This window comes from Gopherus evgoodei, chromosome 3 (assembly GCF_007399415.2).
Source record: "Gopherus evgoodei ecotype Sinaloan lineage chromosome 3, rGopEvg1_v1.p, whole genome shotgun sequence".
In the NCBI taxonomy this organism is placed as follows: domain Eukaryota; kingdom Metazoa; phylum Chordata; order Testudines; family Testudinidae; genus Gopherus; species Gopherus evgoodei.
The window spans coordinates 151590363-151609021 of NC_044324.1; the positions used below are offsets into that span (position 1 = coordinate 151590363).

At 41.9% G+C, this 18659-nt stretch overlaps 1 protein-coding gene across 10 annotated transcripts in view; it reads right to left on the minus strand.

Moving 5' to 3' along the window:
* AKT3 (AKT serine/threonine kinase 3) overlaps positions 1–18659 on the minus strand; it is a 283027-nt gene that overhangs the window by 13349 nt on the left and 251019 nt on the right. For all 10 annotated transcript variants that reach the window (XM_030557011.1, XM_030557009.1, XM_030557016.1 and 7 more), the window contains one exon: positions 10611–10698. In XM_030557011.1, the coding sequence (XP_030412871.1) occupies positions 10611–10698 (88 nt within the window). The remainder of the gene's footprint in view (positions 1–10610; positions 10699–18659) is intronic.

Below are 18659 nucleotides of genomic sequence, written 5' to 3' on the forward strand. Positions count from 1 at the left end.
AACCATTCTGGGATCCACAAAGCCAAGTCAAGCACCTCGGCTCCCTGCACAATGAATGGGGAGAGAGAGGTGCTAAAAAAACATGATCCATGAAAGCCAGCATACTAGGCAGGGAGCTGCCTAAGATAGCGGGTGGGAGTTTCCAACCAGAGGGGTGTATGCTAAGCCCTACCCATCTCTCAGAGATAGGCACCAATGTCCAGGCTGCAGACTGGCATTTATCTCCAAAAAACAGGTACCTGCCTCCTGTAGTTAGAGGGAGTAGGCACGTAAAGTGTTTCTTGTGGGAATGAGTTAAGCACCTAACTCACAAGGTGATGACAGTGCCCATCCTATAACTTTTAGCCCAGTGGTTGGAACACTCACCTTGGAGGTTGAAGACCCAGATTCAATTCCCTCCTTTCTGCCAAAGAGGGAGAAAGAATTTTTACAGGTCTCCCACCTCTCAGCAGGGTGCCCTAACCACTGGGCTGTCCCACTCTCTGGTCCAATGACTGTCTCACTGTGGATAAATACTTAGTCACTAGGCCAGAGAGAGAGTAGGAATGACTCTGTAGTCCAGTGGTTAAGGCCTGACTCCATGTCCAGTCCCCCTATTCCAATCACTGTCATTATTTATCCACACGAACAGCTTTAAAAGGAGAGAGGCCGAGGGAGCCCCACATCAGAATATCTCATAGCTCAGTGGTTAGAGCACCCTCCTAAGAGGCGAGGGACCCTTGTGCAAATTCTTTGTCCCCCTCTGGCAACGGAGGAGGAATTGAACCTGGGTCTCCCACATCCCAGGTGAGTGCTCTAATCAGTGGGCTAAAAAAGTTATAAGGTGGGTACCACTACAAGTGGAACCTGAACCAATAGGTGTCCTTTGAGCATACATACTGGACCAGACCCCTAAGAGGCTGCAGGCAGTTGCACACCTATCTTCTTTCTCCTGGTTTGTGAATCGCTCTGGGGCTTAGACAGGAGACAGGCATTCAGATGTCTAGAGTGAGGTAGCAGCACACATGCCGAGGAGCAGAAACAAAGGTGTCTACAGGGTATGGCAGGTGTTTTGTGGATTGCAATGAAGTCAAAACTGGGATTTAGGTGCATATATCTGGGCTTTAGTCACTGAAGTACTTTAGTGGATCCCACCCTATGTGACTAAAACATTCTTTCACCTACATATACTACTTAGAATGGTGCTATGAGAATTATAATTTTACAAAAATGTGATTTTCATTTAACTTTATTTGATTGGAAAATATTATACCACAACAAAGGATTTTTAAATTAATATACTTAGTCATCTTATTATTACCTATTTAAAAGCTAAATACAGATCTAAACTTGGAGTCAGAAAGAGAATTTATCCCTCAAATATAAGCTAATCTACATACAACTTAAAAGGAAGTTGTTCATTTTTTTAACCACAATATGCACATCCCTTCATTTACAAAAACACAGACACATTTCCCAGCATTCTCCCCACCACCTCCCATTTCATTCTGCAACACAGCCAGTCTCATACAGGGGGACAAACTAATAAGGACTTGCTGATACAAAAGTTCCCAAGCAATGTGCCCACCTATAAAATGGTCATAAGATTCCAGAACAAGTTGTACCTGTAAAACATTCCAGTTTTTTGGTCTTCTCAGGTTAAACTTTTCAACAATTCAGAGAGCAGGTCACCCATCATGGTTTGAAATCAAACGATCTGTTCCACCCGCAATTCAACAGCCATCACTGTATTATCATTTTCCAAGAATCTGTTATGGTTTTCCACAAATTATATAAGCAACTTAGGTAGTACTAAATATACAGCAGAATGCACCCTATTTAGCAATCCCAGTACATATCTCCAGTAGAACGGAGTGCTCAATTCATGGGAAAAAATCATTCAAGATATGACCTTTATGAGGGGGATATTATCCTGACCTCAGCTGGGAATGGCAGAGATGACAACATAGGAACACTTCTTATCTCTAAATACTGTGGTCCTATAGTAACTGTTAGTGAGCAACAAAATAACAAAGAGGCAGGAAATGATCACAGAAAGTAATAAAAATAAAGAGCAATACACGACTCTTTAGTAAGATATATCAACCTACAGGTCCTTGTATAAAATTTGACTACATCAGCAAGTGACTGTGGGTCTGAACCAAAGCCCACTGAAGTCAGTAGCTCAAATGAAATATTCTCATTGACTTCAATGGGATCTGAATCAGGCCCCATGCAGACTTCATCTGTCTAAATGAGTGATGGTTCTTAGAATACTTTGAAAATGTGCTTGTTGGTTACAAAAGCAGAGTGTTGTATGAATCTTACGGCACAGAAAGGTAAAAACAATAATCAGATTCTTAAATACTGTTAAATATTATCAATTATAGAGATGTTTCACAACAGAAAGGGAGTGGTGTCATCTAATCCCATCTGAAGGGGGAAAAAAACACTATTTTACATTAAGTAGTGAGGTGTGTCTCAGTAACATCCAGTGACTCAGTCTATGAAACTAGAAATTATGTCAATATTCCAGACAGTTGGGAAAATAAAACAAGAAAAACACACAAAACTCCAGGCTGTAACCGGAAGGGAAAAACTTGATATAAAATACTTTGTTGATGTTTTTGGATTAATTCTGATTACACAACCTTACACATTGCCTTTCACGATTAAGATCTGCCACAGCAATTTACAATGCAATAGGAGATGCTCGTAATGCAGAGACTGTGTAGAAAAACATGGCAGCCCCATCACCTTGTGTGTGTGTGTATAATATCTATATATTCACACACATCAATACAAAAAAAAGCTACAAAAAGAAGAAAATGAGACCTAAGACTGAGATATACAAATACATGTGACACACAGTGCACAGGAGTGTGTCTCCATTCCTTTCATATTTTTTCCACTAGCAGTATCATTTATGTAATCATGACTATAAGTATAAATACATTTATGCTTCAGTCATGATTGTATAAAATTATGCACCACTCCTATTGATCTATTCAGCCTATTCATGCATACACAACTGTGCCTTGATTCTTTTTTCAAAACACCAAATCAACCTCCTGATCTGCCATCCCATGCACACCTCATAAAAATCTTCCCTTGACCATTGTAAACAAAATGTTGTGGCTATTTTCAAATCATATCACCCAATTTTAGAGGAAGAACCTCTACAAAAAATTTACCGGCTTCTGTAGAATTCTTGTCAAGAAATGAGGAACCGGCACATGGAGCTTCGGCACCACCTCCAGAAGAAAATGAGAGAAATGCAGTAAGAAATCCTTTCCTAACAATCTTTCCCATAACGCGGAAGCATAAAAAGTGGTATAAATCATTTACATAAATGCAGACACAGAGGGATATTGTATTATGACTTCACATTTATGGGATTAGAGGCATACTCATATGCTTGAAACCGACTTTGTAAGTGATGTCACCAGTGCTCAAGTTGGACCAGGTCACACCATAGAGTCTCCGTACTTTCTGAGGCTGCCATCTTGTTCTTTAGAATCTACACTTTCATTTAAAAACAAAAAAATAAGTCTCTGATGCTTACAGATGTTAAGAAATCCTTAAACATATGAACCAAAAATAACTGCTGCAGAGATGGCTATCTGAGTTTGTAAAAAGCCTGAAACAACAATACCAGGAGATGTGAACTGTCCCATTCATCTCAAATGGGTTTTAGCTCAGAAGCTCAATCATGAGGACGTAAGTGTCCACACTGTTAACTATTACACTCCTGATTATGGCATTTAAGAAAGGACAATCATATTATGAAGATTTCCATAGTCTACGGTGAGTAACATTTCAATTTGGTGCCCACCACATCTTGCCCCACCCTTCTGATCTGTGAAACCAAAAGTCTGGAGGGAAGGAGCTGAGCACAAGGGACGCAAGCCTACATCTGAACCAGCAGCTATGGTAGGAACTAAAGAGCCAAGTGACCTTGTCCCATGGTTGCTACTCCTCCCTCTGCTCCAGGCTCCCTCAGGCTCAGGCAGACTACACAGCACCAGTTACACTGAGATGACATGTTTCAGCCCTTTCTTCATAACCTAAAAAGACGAAATACTTTTTTTAAATTGAAGTTTAGAGTGTGACTTCACCACGTGCCTTTGGCAGCCAGTGTCCACAGGCATGTGTCTACTGTGCCTATGCCTTAACGCAATCCCAGATCACGTGTTCCTTTACCCCAAATAGAGGGAATCACACCTGGAGAGCCTAGAAGAACCTGCAAGATCAAATTTTGAACATCTGCACAATCCCTTGTGAATGACATCTCCTTTTGGCATCCAAAGTAGGTGAAACTTGGGACAGTACCACCCCTTTTTTCCACTCTCAGCTCCAGATCTGGATGCTACCTATCATTCATGAACAATAAGGGCAAATACAGTATCTCACTGTGTGCAATTATATACAGAGATTTTATACCAGTCTGAGGCTTTTCATGCTTTCTAGATAATGTATTTCCACTGTACAAATAGTTCAACATAGAAAATATTCCACATAATCCAAAGGTTAATCAATCAAATGATAATCATTATGTCTTGGAAACTCCTGGCCACCATTTTAGTTGCTTACAAATGGCTGAAAATATTACAGAGTAGCTATACTGCACTAATGCTGAAACTACCAAACTAAAAAAATGAAGAAGCTGATTCTGACTTTGCCTCAAAGTTCACATAAAAAGGAATTTACCCTCAAACTGGCATGAACTGAACATCACATTAAGACCCTGATCGTGTACTTATGTATGTGTTTATATCTAAGCATATCAGTAATTCCACTGAAACCAATGGGACTCTACAGATGCTTAAAATTAAGCAAATACATACTGTTTGCAGGATCAGGGCCAAAACAATTTTCATTTCATACCGATGAAAAATATGGTAACACACCACTAATGGTTAAATATGTCATTTACCTGAGTAATTCCCAGTGAAGTGTGAATAGCCACACCTCTTAATTCTTTAACACTTCTCTTCAATGTATTATCCAACTGAAATAAATTATGGCCAAAATGTCAAACCTGGAGGACTGAAATTTGGCTCCTAAATCCATATTCAGGCACCTAAATAAAGTTTAGCCTGAATATCCATGTGTTTAGATGGCCACATTTAGGAATTATATGCAGATTTAGGTGTCAAACTTCAATAAACAGAGGGCAGAGCTTCAGCTGGTATAAACTGTCTTCATTCCAAGGGAGTGAAGACAATTTATACCAGCTCAATTTATACCCCAAATTTGAAAATGCTGACCAATATTCATAACATAGTATTGGGGGGGTCAAATCATGGATACATGTTTCTACAGCTGTATTGACAACTACAAACACACACACAGATTTTTATTATTTCTATCATGGTTGTTCTGCAGACCTTCCAAGAGCATCATATAAATATAATAAGAAACTGAACAATGAAAACCAATATCCATGTTCATTCATTAGGGAAGACCATTTATAACCTACTCATAATTACATTTCAGTATGACACTGGTTCTTCCCAATTCCTGACAACAAAATTACTGTATACTCTTGCTCTTTACACACTGGTATGAATTATAACATGGGAAGTATAATTATCACTTTGACCACAGTGTGTATGTTTTAAAAGTATACAATATACCACATAACTTTAAAATATACACACCATTACAACTCACTAGAAATATCATCATATGTTGTACCTTAAAAGCTACCATCTAGTTTACTGTACACAGAGTCTTAATACAAGTCAAAGGATGTGTCAATTTTAAGGTTCTTTCTAGTTATAAAAATCAGGTCTTGGAATATTATTGTAATTTACATTTTAATGCCCAGAAATCACGTTAAGCCATCCTATCAAACTTTACTGGAGATCTATATCATTGATCCTATAAAATGGCTACTTTCCAGCATTCAACAGAATAAATCACATGCTAATAATAAATTTAGGTGTGATTTCAGGAGACTGATTTGTAAATTAGTTAAAGCAGATGGAGAAAATCCTAAATCAATTGTGTAAAGAAAATGGAGAGAGCATGCCACTAGAAATATTAACATTCATTCTCTTTCTCTCATAAGTGTGCTCATCCATAACTTTTGAAAATATTTCTTACAACTCACATATGTAGTCACCATTTACAAAACAGTTTGAACTAACTGATCAATGAAGATTCCAAACAGTTTAGGTATGTGATGTTCTCACACAGATTAGAACTCACTAGCCAAATCATTGTACATAGCAATACACCAATACATTTTAAAAGGGACACTGTCAAAGTTGGTAGTCCCAAAATCTGACCTACCTTTTTGCTGTTTTTCCCAAACAGGAATTGCCTAAAGAGAGCTGTGGGAATTCTCCCACTTCAACCTCCCTTCCTTAAACCCTGATTCAGCGAAGCCTTTAAGCAATGAGAGTTCAGCACATGCTTAAGGCCTCTCTTGAATCAGGGGCCTCGGAACAACATTTGACAATTTAAAAATTAAATTTTCTCTAGCCTAAATAAAAGTATAAATACTCCAAAAAAAAGTTTTAAAGGAGTCAGAGAAAATTCAACATTCAATTATACCTAAAAAGAAGACTAAGATAAGACTTTGTCAACCTATTCAGTTTCTCAGTCTCATAAACAGTAAAAAGAAAAAAAAATGCAGTAATCAACTCTATCAGGATTGAGATGATCATAGGAGGTGCCTGGCAAGGTCATTCTCTTTCCTTTGCCTTCATGATTTTTTTCTGACAAAAAATAGATACATTGTAACAAAATGTACAATTATTATTCAATTTTCATTTCAGAACAAGGACTTTCTCTGCTCTTGCCTGCTTTATAGCACATTATTATTATTCAGTTAATGTCAACAAACTGATTCAATTAGACAGCAGTATCAGACAGCCACTCATTCATTTGCATCTGTTGGTCAGCCAGAGCTACTAACTGTTGTCATGAAACATTTATAAACTTTAGGTTTTAGGTTAAATAATCTTGTTTCTAGTAACAATAGACTGAAGTTGGGTGAACAAGAAGAGATGCCCATTTTTCTAATAAAAATAGCAAGTTAGCTGTACGACAGTATAGTGCACACATATACAAAAGCACATGCTTTTTTGTTTTCCACTAGCCCAAAAATGAGGAAGCGGTCATACATTTAGGATAAACCCTTCCAATACAACCAGTAAGAGAGTGCTGCAGTAAAACAAACACATTTTATATGTTTAAGATTCTGTTTTTCCCTGGCATCATCATGCCTAACACATCCATCACATGCAGGTATTGCAACTAAGGGGATCCTCTTAATTGTTCAGTTAAGCAATTTTCATTTTTCATATCAGCAGGTTTAATTTCTCAATGCAGTCATGGAAATGGTCAACAATGATTAGGATCACTCTTATTTTAAGACCCTACTGAGAGCCCAATCCAACTCCCAGGGGCAGCAGCTGTTAGCACCCACCACAATGGAAATATTGTGGGGTCTGAGCTACGTTTCCACCCTGGCATCCACGTTTCATTCTTAAGCAAGTTGTTTCATGCACTCAGGCAGGGCGGGAGTGAGTCTCAGAGGGCCTGGAGTGGCTGCAGCAGCATCCAAGATCAGGCCTGGGATCCTCAGCTCCCCTCATTCCCCATGTAGCACCACCTCACACTCCCCTTTACTGCTCCTAATACCTCAGCTCCCACCCTGCTCCCCTTCCTAGGGTGACCAGATGTCCCGATTTTATAGGGACAGTCCTGATTTTTGGGTCTCACATAGGCTCCTATTACCCCCGACCCCCATCCTGATTTTTCACATTTGCTGTCTGGTCACCCTACCCCTTCCTGGCCTTAACACACATGACTTCCCTCACTCTATAAGCAGGGCATCCACCCTGACTTACACAGACACCTGATTTCTTCCCGCTCTCCCCGTTTCCCATGCCTAGTTTGGTGTTTCATACATTTAGGTTTCACTATGCATCTCCATCCACCCAATCCCCATTCAAAGGAAGCTTCCACCACCTCTGAATCAAAACACTTGCAGTGATTTCAATGGGTGCAGGATTAGATCCTGATTGAGAAGCACTGTCTCATTGACTTGCAAGGAACTGAAGCACATACTTAAAGTTAACTACATGCATAACTGCGTGTCTGGATCAGGGCCAGAGTGCTCAGCGCCATGCAGAATCAAATCCATTGTCTTTAAATTTGATTTTTCTTATTTCTTGTTTAGTTGAGAAAGATGCTTGAAGTTAGTTTGGCAGCGTTTTTCCCTTGTTTCCCACTCAGAGCGTCCTTGTATTTATGCCTTTATATATTTTGCAACCCAAATAGTTTTAACTTAAATGTTAAAAACACAATTCCCTTGAGGGGCCACTATATTACATTTTCTTTGGTATATTTTTAACTATACTCTTCTCTTGCAGGGCCAACCAAAATTTCCCTTAGAAGTGAAGGAGATTTTGTCTTAAATACCTGAGCACATTACATCACTTGATAAATTTATTTGTTCTAATATCATTCATATTATGGTTGACTGACAATAACATCATGGTTAAGGTTCTGTCAGATAACATTTAGGTTTAGATATTCTTGTGGCAGCAAATAACTTGCAATCAGCTTTGCAGAAATATGAATTTGTAACATAAAAATGGTAAACAACAAACCAAAACTGCCAAGCCATCACAAAATTGGGGGGAAAGAGCTCTATATTATAGTAACCCATGAAAAGAGACAGAGCAAGATACCGCACAGTGTTAGTCTTAATATCACACAGGTTTCTTGTTCAGGTTTTCTTGTTTGCCCGAGAAATACCACACCAATCACAAATTCGAGTTTTCAAATTCTCACATACCAACAAGTGAAAAATATGTCACAGTAAACACAGTCGCCACCCTGCACCTAAGCAGTTTGTCTGAGTTGTCTGGCTGGCCAGGAGAAGAAGGCAATACTTTCTGGCTTGGGGGAGGGGGGAAGATGTAAATCTGCTGGAAAGAGCAGTCAGCTTGGTAAATGACTCACCACATAGGAATGTGGGGTTTAAAAGGTCAGTTGGGCCTGGCCTCTCCCTCTTTACTCAGAACACACCTCCTTGTGGCGGATGTTCAGTGCAGGTACTTCATAAATTAAGGCTCAAAAGAACAAAAAAAATGGCTTGGAAAAGGAATTGAGGAGAGGTGTTTGGTAATTAAGCAAGCTGGGGGCAGTTGGGGGCTCCTATGACTGGTACAGCAGGGATCCAACTTCCCCATCATTACAGTCCACCTTAACCCCCTCCTATGAGGGGGCATGGTCGATAAGGTCCCAGCAAGGGAATTGCTGGAGGGACCTGGATAAACGGGGGGGAGCTGTGGAAGCCCCTCCGACCCGCCCAGAATTGTCTGGAATTGGTAAGGTCCCGGCAGTAAATCTGCTGGAGAGACATAAATTTTGCACCTGCATTGTACACATTTTTATCCGCCAGGTTAGTCCCAGACATCTGTAAATAATAAAGGCTGAAGCCTGATTAAACCAATATCTACTGTCTCCTGTCATTGTTTCACATAGTCAGACAAACGTTCTGTCCCTGCATGTGTTTTTGATCTTTCATTTGAGCAAAAACAAATAGGAAAGACAATGTAACTTATAAAAGATATGACTTATTTGGCAGGGATGCCAAATGGTCCTGTCAGAATACCGGGGACCTATAACAATACATAAGTTACCCTAAATATTAAAATATGTCTGAATCTACAGAGTCAGTTTATAAAACAGCTTAAATCAAACTCAGTTTCACTTCTAGAGGGAAAATAAACTAACCATCTTTTTTACAGAAATCACCTGAGAAATGTCCAGGATCACAGTAACAGGCATAGAATTATACACAGTGAGCCAAATTAACTCACTAGAGTAAACATGCGCAATGTCATTGACGTTAATGAAGTTGTACCACTTACATCATGAGTGATTTTGGCTCAGTATTTTGATACCACACTAGTTTTGTTAGACTCTCTTTTACAACCCATCTCAAAGAAAGGCTTCTGCTGGGTACCAAGACATCAGAAAATGCCTACTTGCTGTGTATCCTTTTCGAGAAGGATTCAATATTTAAATGACAGTCTTTTTCAAATAAAAAACAGATAAAAAATTTTTTTAAAGTTTCATAATTAAAATGGTCCAGTTTTGAATACAGTTTCTGCTAACAACATAATGTGGTCCTAAAAAAGGAAACAACGATACATAATATAACTACTGACTCCATATAAATATGTATAATTAAATAATACTTCTCTGACGGTGTATGGAGTTGAAAGAAAATGAGAGTCAATTCAGAAACACAGTGTTCACACTTTCTCACGCATCATCACTGACTTTTTTTTCCTCCACTGCCTCTTCGTTTTTTGGTTAAAGTTTTAGGCCAAAAAGGGGGTGGGGGGACTTTAACATTTAAACAATTAAAGGAAAATCTTAAGTGATTCTAGTTTATTTTTGGCACACTTTGGTTTTAGAATATTTCCAAGTTATTAGTAGTATATTAGAACTATAAATAATTAAATTGGCTATTAGTATACTATAATATCAAAAAGTGGCAAAGTAATTTATGTATAATTTTAGAAACTAGAAGTTCAGTAATAGTTTCAATTGATTATTGCGCAGAAGCAAGACTATTCCATGCCATATAAACCTACCTTTTTATCATATACATCTTGCCAGTTTACTCCAACGAAGAAACTATGCCGCATAATTTCTTTTGCATCATCTGGGCCTCCACCAAGGCTAAGGAGAGAAAAAAAGATTACACATTATACAAATGTTGTTCCTAAAATGAGACTCATTTATCATAATTGTTGGGAGATTAGCAGTTTGGTCATTAATATTTAGATACAATTCTGTCCCTTTTATGTAGGAAATGCTACATTCAGGTGACCACAACAATGGAGGTGATGATAAAGGTATTTGAGACAGTGCTCCATTTGACAGATAGGCTATTTGGTTATTCCCACTGAACTGTTCATTACAGTATATGTCAAGCTTCATCCACAAATCACCAACTCTATAACTGAGCTTACTTTAGTTTTAATGAAAGGCTAAGGAGTCTAACAGTATTGAAAAAAAAAAATCACTATACAAATTTGCAGGGGAAGTGCCAGGCACCAAAATGAATCAATAACAATTCATGCATTATTTATGTATTTTTATACAGTGCCCATCGCTGTAGCATCAGGATGTTGTAACAATTAACCATTTACCATAAAATAGTCAGAATATGAGATAAGCATAAATTAATACACTATAGCCTGCTGAGGAGGTTATTTAAAGGCTGCTCTATATATCCAGGAGCGGTGCCAGGGTTTCTGACGCCCTAGGCGGACGGCCATTTCGCCCCCCCCCCCCCCCCCCCCCGCGGGTCCGGTGGACCTACCGCAGTCATGCCGGCGGACGGTCCGCTCCTGGAAAGGCTCCGGTGGAGCTGCCGCAGCGATGCCAACGGACGGTCCGCTAGTCTAAAGGCTCCGGTGGACCTGCCGCAGGCATGACTGCGGTAGGTCCGCCAGAGCCTTTAGACCAGCACACCATCCGCCGAAATGACTGCGGCAGCTCCACCAGAGCCTTTCCAGGAGCGGACCGTCTGCCGGCAAGACTGCAGTAGGTCCACCAGACCCGCGTGCCGCCCCCCCCAGCAAAATAGCACATCCCAAAAATTCTGGCACCCTAGGCCATTGCCTAGGTCGCCTAAATGGTAGCGCCGGCCCTGTATATATCCACACTACTCATTGTGACCTGAAGCTTGCCAAACCCAGACTCTGGAAAACCATCAAGAGTGAGTTCCTCGAGCAGAGCCCTTGAATAAGAATGCCTAGCCAGTGGTCTAAAACAATGAAGTTATGGGAGCCACCAACAAAAGCAGACCACCTGATCTGAACTGAGGCAATGGGATTGTGAAGGGACATGCCCTCACTCTGGCTGAGAGGAGACTAAGGAGCTCTTCTGGGCCTGTTTAACACCAATGAGGTGCACCTGCAAGGTTTGTCCTGCCCAGTCCAGGTGGGGGAGCTTAAAAGGGAAAACCTGCCACAGGAAGGGGCGGTGAACAGGAAGAGAGCTGCCCCACTTCAGAAAGCTGAGACAGGCCCCAAGAGGAAGACAGCGGGCCTCACTACTCCCAAACTTCATGACCCAGCCTCAAAGCAGTATGCCCCAAGAGGAGGGGCTGGTGGTAGACTCCATTTTAGAGTAAGCCTAAAGAGCTGATCCAGGAAAACTGCCTGATAGCCAGGTCACCCTTGCCTCTCCATTTTCATAGACTCCTCTCTCTCATAAGGGAAGTAAGAGAGGAACGGACTTTTCTTTTGTTTGTTTGCTTGAAGAACCACCCCCACCCCACCCTTGAGCGTCAACCGATAGGGGAGGAAGACATTATAAAGGACTGGAAGCAGGGTCTGGAGAGATCTTAAGAGAGTCCCAAGCCCTGACCCCCACAAATGGTAGAGAATGCTGGCATAACCACTTCTGATGCAAGCGGTTAAAAAAAGAGGGAATAGAGCTCAGCTGGTCCATGCAAGACAGAACAAGAACGGTGGTATAAGTAATTAGCGGAATGCAGCAGCAAGCTGCTCAGCAACAGCATTTCCCAACAGCAATTGCTGCAGCAGTGGATCACTCAGCAGCAAGTTCAGACCACACAACAAGAGCTGCTGAGGAAACTGATGGCCCAGCAGCAGGAGTTTCAATAGAAGATGATACAGCAGACAGTTCCAGCCCTATGCCCCCAGGGAATTCCAGCAAGTCATGCGTCCACCAAGGGTGTTCCCTTGTCAGTATCAGTAAAGCTAACCAATACTGGGCCAGACGATAACCCAGAAGCTTTCCTACTTACATTTGAAAAGGTGGCACTAGCAGCCTACTGGCCCCTGATGAATAGGATTTGATCCTAGACCCATACTTGACAGATCATTGGAAGTGGTCAGGCAGATCAAGCCAGTGAATTATGTGAAAAGATTACCAGGGAGGAGGAAAGAAACCAATATCTATAATGTAATTATTCTTAAATCCTGGACATTTTGATGGCCCCACTGATAACTTCCTCTCCGATGAAACCTGAATTATGGCCCCTAAGTACCCAACTGCCAACAACTGCCAACAGTACTGGGGGGGGGGGTGAGGGGCTCTCCCCTGCACAAAGAATGCTGCTCCTCCAATTTGATCAAGGCTTTCACAATAATATTGTTCACCCACCCAGGGAGAACGCACTTGGTCCAACATCATCAAGAGACCACCCCATGCCAGCTGGTCAGGGAGAGCCCTAGACCACTGCCACAGAGGATGTGGGACACAGTCTGAGAGGAAGTGCGAGCAATGCTGGAGATGGGAGTAACTGTGGAATCCAAAACTGAATGGAGGAGCCCCATGATTCTTGTTCCCAAACTAGATGGTTCAGTTCAGTTTTGCACAGACTTTAGAAAGCTTAATTCCATCTCAAAATTCTACACCAACCCAATGCCAAGGATAGAGGAGTTACTACAGTAGATGAGATTGGCAAAACACCAAAGCACTATCAACTTAACAAAAGGGTACTGGCAGATCTCTTCATCCCCTTCCTCACAAGAGAAAGCACCTCTCTCCATCCCTTTAGCGCCCTTCCAATTCAAGACTATGCCTTTTCCATGGAGGTTTTCCCACAGCTTATGAATAGGATCCTCAGCCCCCCACCATCAATACACAGCAGCCTACATACACAACATCGTAGTCTATAGTTCTACCTGGGAAGACCACCTACAACACTTAAAAGTGGTATTAAAAGCCCTAAAGGATTCAGGACTCACAGTGTAAGTTAGCCATAGATGAAGTAACCTATTTGGAGTACAACATATGAAACAAGTAGTCAACAAGGTACAGGCCCTCACAGCGTGTCCCATTCCCCAAGTGAAGAGGCAAATAAGGTGTTTTCTCGAGCTGGCAGAATATTACTGAAGGTTTATCTCCATTTTGCCTCGATCATGGCCCCCCTTATGGACCTCATAAAAGGCAACAACACTAAGACAATTCAGCGGGGTGAGGAATGCAAACACGCTTTTAGCAAACTAAAACCACAACTATGCCGGCTGCCCATGCTCTCCAGTACTGATTTTTCCTGGAAGTTCACACTGCACACAGATGCTTTGGGCTCAATGCCATACTCTCACATGACTTCAGAAAACACCCAGTCCTATACTTGAGTAGGAAGCTCTTTCCGAGAGAAAAGGCTTACTCAATTATTGAAAAGAGGGCATTAGTGATTAAATGGGTTATGGACTCCCTGAGGCATTACCTGTTGGGTAGCCCCTTATCGCTGGTCACGGATCCCCTATGCTGGATCCACTCCATGAAAGAAACAAACTCATGCATGATGAAATTGTACCTTACACTACAACCATATAGTTTCAGAGTGCAACACTGAGCACGGAAAGACCATGCTAATACCAATTTCTTTTCACAGGAGATTGGGGATGGAGACAAGCCACCCCAGAACAGTCTTTCTGTCTTGAGGGGTAGGGTATGTCAAGGGACGTGCCCTCACTCTGCCCGAGAGAAGACTGAGGAGCTCTTCTGGGCCTGTTCAACACCAATGAGGCACACCTGCAAGGCTTGTTCTGCCCAGATTAGGGGGAGCTTAAAAGAGAAGACCTGCCACAGGAAAGGGCAGTGAACAGGAAGAAGGCTACCTTGCCTCAGACAGCAGAGATAGGCCTGCCAAGAGGGAGACAGTAGCAGGGCTCACTGCTCCCAAAGCTGCACAACCCAGCCTCAAAGCAGTCTGTCCCAAGAGGTGGGGCTGGAGGCAGACTCCATTTCATACTAAGCCCAAAGGGGTGACCCAGGAAGACTGCCTGATATCCAGGTCACCCTTGCCTCTCTTTGTTTCCCTACAGACTCCCTCACTTGTAAGAGCGGGAGAGGATTTTTCTTGTTTGTTTGCTCAAAGGTCCTCCCTTCTGCATCCGCGGTGGTGGGGGAGACATTATAAAGGACTGGAAGCAGGGTCTGGAGGGGCATGAGGGAGCCCCAGCCCAGCCACAGGGTCACAAGAAAAGTTTTAGGTAATTGGGTCGTGGACCATCAGAAACTTAAAGGACAGTAAGTGTTATCTTGATTTTCATCTAAAGGTAAACAGAAAGCCAATGCAGACTACAGAAGACCCATGTAATATGCTCATAATGACTCTTATTAGGTAAGTTTGCACAACTTAAAATTCAACTTCCCTTCAAAAGTTCCTCCAAGTGGAGCACATTGATCCTCGCCTGGTCTCCAGACCAGAACACTGCAATGTGGTGAAATCCACATCCGGCCACCGCTGCTCTCTGAAGTTCTAGACATAGTAAAGTATTGGCTTGAATATGACCTCAGGACTGTGGACCATAATGGCAAAGGGCTAGCATACGCTTCAAAAAAGAGGATGCAGAAAGGGAAAGGTAATAATTGTTCATTATTTGTCCCCATGTCCTGAAATATACCGAAATGGTGGCCAAACAGGGGAACTGGATTATACAGCACACTAACTATAATTTCTTTTTGAGAAAATCAGCTGTGTCAGTCAGTCAAAGAACAAGCATAATATGTTACGCTCTCTAATTTATGAGTACACAATATTGATATTATCCAGCGACATAGATACAGTAGAACCTCAGAAGAACACCTCAGGAATGGCAGTTGTTCATAACTCTAAACAAAACATTATGGTTCTTTCAAAAGTTTACAACTGAACATTGACTTAATGCAGCTTTGAAACTCTACTAAGCAGAAGAAAAATGCTGGTTTTAATCTTCTTAATTTAAATGAAACAAGCACAAAAACCGCTTCCTTCCCTTGCCGATTTTTTTTTAAACTTTCCCCCTAATTTTAGTAATTTACATTTAACACAGTACTGTAATGTACTTGCTTTTTTTATTTGTGTCTGCTGCTGCTGCTTGCGTACTTCTGGTTCCAAATAAGGTGTTTGATTGACTGGTCAGTTCGTAACTCTGGTATTCATAACTCTCAAGTTCTACTGTAAATCATGCCAAAATGAGCTGGATCCATACAACCATTTTTAGTAGTGGTCTGTTTGTGTTTTATCCAGACAGCACAGCAGACAAGCAGTTAGAATATATGGTCAAGTGATTGATGTACAGGTGTTAGATGGAAAACAGAAGGCTATGTTTCTTTGAGAATTTGAAAATTCAGTCTCTATATTACACACAGGAAGAGACTGCAAGAAACATGAAAAGTGAAAATTGCACAGAGAGGCATATAACCAATGGGTGCCTCTTATGTCCACTAATACATGAATTCTTCAGCACAGAAAAGACACATTAAGGCAGTCCTGTCCCACTCCTCCCTAGTCCCTCAGATAAGACAAGAAACGGTTCTTGAGACATACACTATAGAGCAGAGGCTCTCAAACAGTGGTCCGCAAGCTCCATTCAGGTGGTCCGCGGATAGTTCCCTCTAAGGTGCGCACCTGGGTGGCCACACTCGAGAGAATGAAAGGCCACCCACCTAATTAGTGGAGCCACGCCTTCTTTCCTGAGTTACCTGAGCAGATGCCATACCCCAGCAAGCATGGAGCTCACTTACCGTCACCGTATGTCTCCTGGGTGCTGACAGACGTGGGACTGCATTGCTACACAGCAGCAGCTCATTGCCTTTTGGCAGCAGATGGTGCATTACGATTGGTAGCCATCATCGTTGTACTCCAGGGTACTCTTTTAGCTGACCTCGGTGAGGTCGGTCAGGGACGCCTGGGCAGACGGGAGTGACTCAGCCAGATTATTCCCATCTTCTGCCAAGCACGCAGGAGATGACGATGGCTAGCAGTCGTACTGCACTGTCTGGCGAGCAGCCAGGAGATGATGATGGCTAACAATCGTAATGCAGCATCTTCTGCCGAGCATCCAGGAGATGATGATGGCTATCAGTCGTACTGCACCGTCTGCTGCCACCCTAAGATGTAAAAGATAGATGGAGTGGATCAAAACAAGACATTGACCCGATTTGTTTTGTGAAATCAACGGCCTGCTAAACCCAGAGTTTTGAGTTCAATCCTTGAGCGGGCCATTTTGTGTGACAGTTGTTTGTGTTTCTCCTTGATGCAAAGTCACCCCTTTTGTTGATTTTAATTCCCTGTAAGCCATGTCGTCAGTCACCCCTCCCTCCATCACAGCAATGGCAGACAATTGTTTCGCACCTTTTTTCAGCACAGATGCCATAGCACTGGGATCATAGAGCCCACTCAGATCACCGCAGCAATTATGAGCACACCACGTGCATTATCCTGGAGTATATGCAGAACCAGAAGCTGCAAAAGCAAAACCAGGCAAGGAGGCGACGTGGTGACGAGAGTCATGAGGACATAGACTTCTTACAAAAGTATGGCCTGGGCTATGTGCCCCGGCAATGTGCACATCGTGCTGATGAGCTCTGCATGAGCTCTGCATGGTCACCTGTGCTGATCAGCTCGCCAAGCTGGCCAAATAGGAAATGAAATTCCAAAGTTAACGAGCCTTTTCCTGTCTACCTGGCCAGTGCATCTGAGCTGAGAGCGCTGTCCAGAGGGGTCACAATGGAGCACTCTGGGATAGCTTCGGGAGGCCAATACTGTTGAATTTCATCCACACTGCCCCAAATTCGACCCAGCAAGGCCAATTTCAGCGCTAATCCACTTGTCAGAGATCGTGTAAGGAAATCGATTTAAAGAGCCCTTTAAGTAAAAAAAAAAAAAAAAAAGGGCTTCGTCGTGTGGACGGGTCCAGGGTTAAATCAAGGTAACACTGCTAAATTCGACTGAAAATCGTAGTGTAGACCAGGCCTTAGTGCTATACTGACATCTCAAACCAGCCTGGTGGGGATTGAGAAATTCATTTGGAAGTATTCCAACACCATTTTCTCAGGTCTCTTTTTGGGAAAGGTTATTGTCTATAACTGGCATGACTGTTTACATCAAGAGAGTATATTTAACAAAGGCTAAACCAGATTTTAAATGAAAATTCAAAACAATTTTTTTTATTTTATCCAAACCTATTCAACTAAATAGCAATCAATAAACCCAAATCACTGTCAAATCCATCCTCGGTTCCATTAAGAGTTTTCAATTTAAAAAGGGCTGGTGATTATTACGTCACTTCGGAGTGGACAAAAACCCCTTTGTAAAAATGACATTGTTACTAATCTTGTTTTGTTTGGATTCACTGAGGACTGAACTATTCTCTCATTCCCAGAAGTGGTCTAAATTGAGGCAATACGAAGACAAATTTAGGGCAAATCTATGAATCCGGACCCTCCACCTCAAGGGAACACAAAGACAGTGAAGTATTCACTCCACAGGTATGCCTACATTGCAGTAAAAGAAAAACATGGCTAGCCCAGATCAGATGACTTGGATGCACAAGGCTTGGGCTGTGAGGCTATAAAACTGCAGTATAGAGGTTCAGATTTTTGCTGAAGGCAAGGCTCTGAGACCCTGCAGGTAGGGAGGGTCTCAAAGCCCAGACTCCAGCCCAAGCTGAATGTCTACACTACAATTTTATAGTCCTATAGCCCAAACCCAAGCCAGCTGACCCCAGCCAGCTGCGGCTCTGCCATGGGTCTTTAATCATAGTGTAGACATACCCCAACAGACGAGTGCCAATCAAGGTCCAGTGCCCTTGGACAATAATAGAAGAGAAGCCTACTCTGTCACTGCCCTTTTTTTTTTTAAATAGATAAATTCCCTTTTCAGCATG